Below are 6,133 nucleotides of genomic sequence, written 5' to 3' on the forward strand. Positions count from 1 at the left end.
GGAGCCTCCCTGCCAGCCAACAACCATACATGCTCTTATTCAGCCTTCTGCCTCTCACACCTCAAAACGACCCTGCAAAGCCAGTCCCAAGCATGGGGAAAGAAGCCCTGAAGTACTGTCACTACAGTTCTGACCAGGTTCCCGATATCAACCTGGTATTGGTGCCGTCATAAAAACCAAATCCAAGGACAAAAGTCAAGTTAAAAGTGATTTCCAAGTCATGCTGGCCACAGAAGTGTCCCCGTTGGCTATCCTTGTTACAAAGTCATGTTTTTCTGCAGGTTAATTACATCAAGGAACAAAAAACCACGATGACAGAAACCCATAGGGCACAAACCAAAAATATGAACTAGAAAGGAAAACGTGTTACCTTTGTTAGATACCAGGAGTACTACATGGAACACAAAACTTTAAATACAGGATGTCCTTTTTGTGGTTTGCAAACAAACGATACTGTTACAACTCGGCTCCAGTTACTTAATTCTTAACAAGTCCTAATGACCATACACAAACTTCACCAAAAATATTAGAAACTGGTAGATAAAGCAGTCTTTGCATTCTGCATTTCCCAAATAGTTGCGGGGGGAGGGGGGCGGAAGTCTTCCACGAGCCAACTGTAATAGCAAGTGGATGGGACTTGTCCTTAGTGTCAGGCACAACTATTTAGCAAAGGATAAGCTATGAATTTTTATCAGATCTCATTTCTATTAATATTGATGTTACTATCACCTAGGAGAGGAAAGGCCCAGAAAAACAAACGAACAAAATACAGCTTCGCTAGTTTGTTAGTTAGGACTGTAAGAACATGAAAGAGCCGTGAAACTATGAGCAAGCTCAGCATTTTGATAACTTGTCTGTAACAGCAGCAAATTCCAGAGGACAGTCTCTTCCACGTGCACACCACTCCCCGAATCTGCTCTTCAGGCGCAGAGAAGCATTAAAGCACCAAGTGGTCTTGCTGGCATCTGTCCAGCATTCTTGAAAAGCAGTTACAGCTTCAGCAGTACCAAGACCTGGTGTTCTTTCCATATCAGAAGATTCAGACAGCAACGTATAGAATAATCAGAATATCCTAGTAAGCACTCTGCAGCACCCATCACTTCAGAAACCCATCACTTCTCTCTTAGGCCAAGCTTCCGATATATTCACGCTCTTACCCTTTCTCGCACTCTTTACATCTACCCTCTGAGACATTCCCCCATCTCGTAGATTTGTGGTCTGCGTTGTCTACTTCCTGTCTTAGCTACCCAGGTCATACGCTTGCGCTCCTCTCCTGCCTTAGCTGTGATTCATACATCCTGGTTTCAACACAACTTTTACGTACAAGTCAAACATTTATATTGTGCAATTTCAGGGTCTTTTGTTTAGTTTTCATTACAAGAGCTTTCAAAATAATTATTATTTTTAAGTAAGAGCCTCAGCATACTACAACATTTTAGATGGGACCCAAGAGGTTTTGTTTAGGAAGATCTGATACTGGGGACAGTTACTCGAATTCCTGAAAAGGCTGTGGAACTCGGCCCAACTGGATGTGATACAACAGATCAAGTTCTGTTTGGTACCTGATGATGAAAGAGTATCTCCTCTTCTAGTTGGATGCCACAAAATTCACATGGCATCATAATGTTTCCTTCTGCCTGGACAGCTTGGGGCTGGGATGAAGAGAGAGACCTATGGCTTTTGGACCCAAAAGCACGCAGACCATCATATTCTCGTGGATTTGGAGAACTTCCTTTACTGAACGAGGCAAAGGCACTTGCTGGGTTACAACCTGTCTGTTACGCAAGCAACATGGAAAAATTAGCTCTCCTGTTGAGCACAGATGGACTTTAAAAACCATGCTTTGCAAAAGACCAAATTGCTAGAGTTCTCACAGCATCACAGAGTGAGGACTGCACCATTTGTCAGTCACGGTAACATAAAAAAGTCTTTACTGCAAACCCCTAGATACAATACAAGAAAGTACCAAACCTGGTGAAGAATCAGATCTTCGGCAGGGTAGAGCTCCTCACAAAATTCACATGGCAACATGATGATCTCATCATCTGCAAAGTAAGTAACAGTTATATCCTCTACCATAGAGAAGTCTGATGTGGTTGGATGGACTTATTGTCAAAATTCCTAAGCAACAGACTCCTGTTCTGTGCCGCAGGACAGTAACCAGAGCAAGTGCTAAGGAAACAGTTACTCAAGTCACACTTTCACATATGCAAATGCACATCACCCAGAGCGAGAACAATGTTTTGGGGTCAAAGATGTATTGAATGGTCTGGTAAAAAAAGCCTATTACTGCTTCAATAAATCCTTCAGTACCATTTCTTCTTTCAAAATAAGCTGACACTTCGGGTGTCGCCCAGATCCTCCCTTCCTATCATGTTTACTTCAACAGGAAAGTTGTCACCTACTAGGTTGTTACAAAGCTCTCACCACATAGTAAGGTCAGAGATTCGCTGTAGCTTTTATTTCTTCTTGCCTTGCTGGCTTGCTTTAGTAATACCTCTTTGAAAGATACTATTTTAAACACTACTATTGCTAAGTTTTGAGGAAGCAGAAGCTAAAACTTAAGAAAGGAAGGAAGAATGGTACCCATAGAGAGCCTAATCTCCTGTGTATTAATTACCTAAAAATTATTTAGAGGGAGTCTCAAAGAGACTAATTTTGACATTTTAAAATACCTAGATAATCTTTGACATTCCCAATCCAAGACTCCCCTCTTTCCTTCTCCCTTCCCTCAAACTTTAAGGAAAAAAAACCAACTCATCACAACAGCGTTTATACTTACTTTTTATGTGTTTCGACGTGCTAAAAGACACTAAAGAGTCACAGGAGAAGATATCTGACTTGTCTGTTTCGTTAAGACAGGCAGATGGCACAGACTCTTTGGTGTAGTCATTTTCCCAGAAGCCACTGGGAATTTCAGCTTCAGTATTATTGAAAGGATTATTCTCGTTTTGTAGGCTAAGAGCCAACACATAGTCTAAATCGTCGTTCCACTCTTCATAAAGCGAAGGATGAGTGTTTTCATTTCTCTCCAACTGCTCCAGTTCATCCTCTTCAAAAGATAAATATCACAAATTTAAGAGAACGTTAGGCCTGAAACAAGCAGTTCCCTTCTGGACATTAGACTAGCTCAACCATGAGGGTTTCACATGTGCACATGTGGACACTCATAGAGTTCAGCGTTTCAAAGCCTAGACAGACACCTGTATCAAATTCAGGGGGAAGAAGGAAAACAGTCATTCTATTTTTGTTTGTAACAAGCAAAAAAGAAAAAAAAAGAAAGTCATTCCTCTTACTCCAAAAGCTTGAAGTTAAGCTTCTTGTGATCTTTACGAAGTCACTGAGGAACCTTCTGTGACCTACACTGTGAACAAGGTTCAATTAATATACTGTAGTCTCGTCTCTTTTACAAGGCTGAAACACTTCAGCTTTGTTTTTTCAGTGTATTGATGGGAAAACAAATTCCTTTTAATGATATTACATTTGACAACAGTGGGAATTATACATGCACAGAAAAAATTCATGAAATATTTTCTGGCAGTAAAGCTACACTGAAAAGAAAACCAGGGTTCCAGAAGAGGGCCCAAGACTCAACTGATCATGCCTAAAGACAGGCTAAGTGCTCCTCACCTGTGTTGGCCTATTTCAAATCTCTCTGGTATTTCATTTGTACTGAGTACAGGAGAATTTTAAACAAAGCTTACATGTGCATAAAAATACTACTTGTGAACACTCTTTGGAAGTTCATGTAAGTGGTCTACAGGTTACAGCTCTCCAGATGATACAGTTTTATTAATGAAGCCCAGAAGTTATTTCTACAAGCTGGGCAGTCTTCTACAGCAAAGACTGTAATTTAGTATTCTGCAGTGTTAAATCCTCTGAGTGGCCCACAGCAGTGGCCCAGAGCATAGATTCAGCCACGAGCACATGGAAAGGCTCTCTCTTAAGTGTGACGTGACCCCCTGCACGTTGAGGTATGAGATTCGAGGCTTAGGAAAGAGCAGAGGCATTGATAATAGTCTCAGCTGTGTCCAAACAGGATGTTACTGCAGAAATGCGCAGCACTATGTACGTGAACCCACATCCAGATCTTAACTACCCTTCTACTTAACTGAAGTAGAGAGGAGTGCAGCTGCTAAACAAAAAGGGACAGAATGTGCAGTGAGCAAACAACTCCAATTTCATTTTAAGCTAGAGACTTCGAGACAAAAGAACAGGCAGCGGAGTGGGCTTTCACACCAGGTACCTCAGCAGTCCTCTATTTAGCTGGCTTACACCTCTGCAGTTCTATTCCATGGCAAAATAGTCCCACTCACAGTGCCTCTGGAGCTTTTGTTATTCAGTATTTTCACAGAAAGCAATTACAAAACCTGATACTTGGATCAACTGCCAAATGTCAAATTAGAAGGCAATTATTACTCTCCTCTACACCTTACCTCACTTTTGATTTCTTTGTACTGCTGAAACAGTTCTTCTGCTAATGTCCTGAAGGGTTTTGTCTCCTACACAGCTGCTATAAATCTGCTTTTCTAGCACTTTGGGCATTCTCCACAAAGGCCCAGCATAGTTACCTGATCTTAGGCGGTTTCTAATGTCTCGAAGGATGTGCAAATCTGCATCCTCATCCTCAAAGCAAGGCACTGTTCTGCTTCCTCTTACTTGTTTCACCTCTTGCCCACAGACTTCAGGATGCTCTTTCAGATCCTTCACCATGATGTTACGACCGCACCCACCACACGTCTCAGTCCTAGCGCCACAGTAAATTTCATGCTCCTGGAGCTTGTTGAAAGTAAGCTGTACATCACAGTACTGGCAGAGGGCAGGACGCAGAGGGCACGCCGATGCCTGGAAAAAGAAAGAGGGATTATTCTTCACATATGGAAGACTGAGGCAAAGGTGGAGGAAGGTTCTCAGTTGGCTTAGGAGTTGAGCAGTCTGTTGTTTCTTTAGCCAGATCCAAAGCTAAAGAATAGCCTGGAATAAGACACTACGTGAGAAATGTAAGAACAACCTGTTGTATAACCTGTGTAATCGTAAACATGCCAGCTGAAGCACTACGAATACTCAGAATGCTTTTTTAAAATCTGTAACGCTTGGACAGCAGATTCACACAGTGCTTTTTGAAGTTAGCTTTTAGATACAGTCTTGAAATCCAGTACTAATCACATTTCATTGAGTGCTGCTAAAAACCACGTTAGTGTGTGTGTTCTATTAGGGAACAGATTTGCAGCTCACTTACTAAAACTAAAAGCACTACACACAAACATGCAGGATAAACTATTTCCAGGGTTTTGAACGGGACGTATCTTCAGAGAAAATCCTTTTTTCCTCAGCAATAACCAGACTTAGGTGGCGCTTCCAGAGCTGTCTTTAAATGAGCGCATAGGAAGGGAAGGCACTGACATTTATAACAAGATTGCCTGTGACAGCAGCCAACTGGATTCAGAAACTCATCAAATCCCACCGTGTCCTACTTTAGTTTATTTTACAAGCTATTTTAAAAGTCTGTTTGGACATAATGAGTTATTAAAACTCACATAATGACCGCAGCAGAGTCAGAAATGCGTAATGTTAAAGGAATGAAAAAAGTCAAGTTAATCATATTCTGTACGTTTGAAATAGCATACCATTTTTCATCTTAATCACTAATAAGGACAAAATCATCAATTACCACATGAATTTTATACGAAGACTTGAGCAGACTCCACTACTTTAAGGCACTTTCTATCCACCTTCTCTCAGAGAGTGTGAATTTAGAAAGCATGGTTCAATAAAAAGGATGCATAAATCACAGGCTGGAATCAAGGTCTTGGCTGACAGAAAGGCTCTAGAATCAGTGCTTGGAAATACCATAGAGTATCTTCCAAGTGTCTAACAATAAGAAGCCCACCAACCTCATGATCCTTCAAGAGACTGTTTTCTATCTTCATCCTACACTTGCAGGTAACCTACAATAAACAGACCTCATTAGATTGATTGCCACAGAAGTCAGCAATTTTAGAGGAGAAATTTGTTTCTCACCTGCACATGTTCAGACTCAATATGATTCTTCATTTCAGACTTTGGGATTGATTCACTGCAGTAGCGGCATACTTCAATATTTCTGCTACAGTGGATTTCGTGAATGATGAAA

At 41.1% G+C, this 6,133-nt stretch overlaps 1 protein-coding gene across 1 annotated transcript; it reads right to left on the reverse strand.

The window, feature by feature from the left end:
• Nucleotides 1–1,982: 1,982 nt before the first annotated feature.
• Nucleotides 1,983–6,132, reverse strand: TRAFD1 (TRAF-type zinc finger domain containing 1; the record flags this gene model as incomplete). The annotated part of the gene is given in 6 exon segments (XM_009709301.1): nt 1,983–2,015; nt 2,017–2,045; nt 2,783–3,052; nt 4,437–4,845; nt 5,895–5,948; nt 6,022–6,132. Coding segments are annotated over 6 exon segments (906 nt in total), but the record flags the coding sequence as incomplete, so codon positions are not given.
• Nucleotide 6,133: the final 1 nt, after the last annotated feature.

This window comes from Cariama cristata, unplaced genomic scaffold, assembly GCF_000690535.1.
Source record: "Cariama cristata isolate BGI_N322 unplaced genomic scaffold, ASM69053v1 scaffold2831, whole genome shotgun sequence".
Taxonomy (NCBI): Eukaryota; Metazoa; Chordata; class Aves; order Cariamiformes; family Cariamidae; genus Cariama; species Cariama cristata.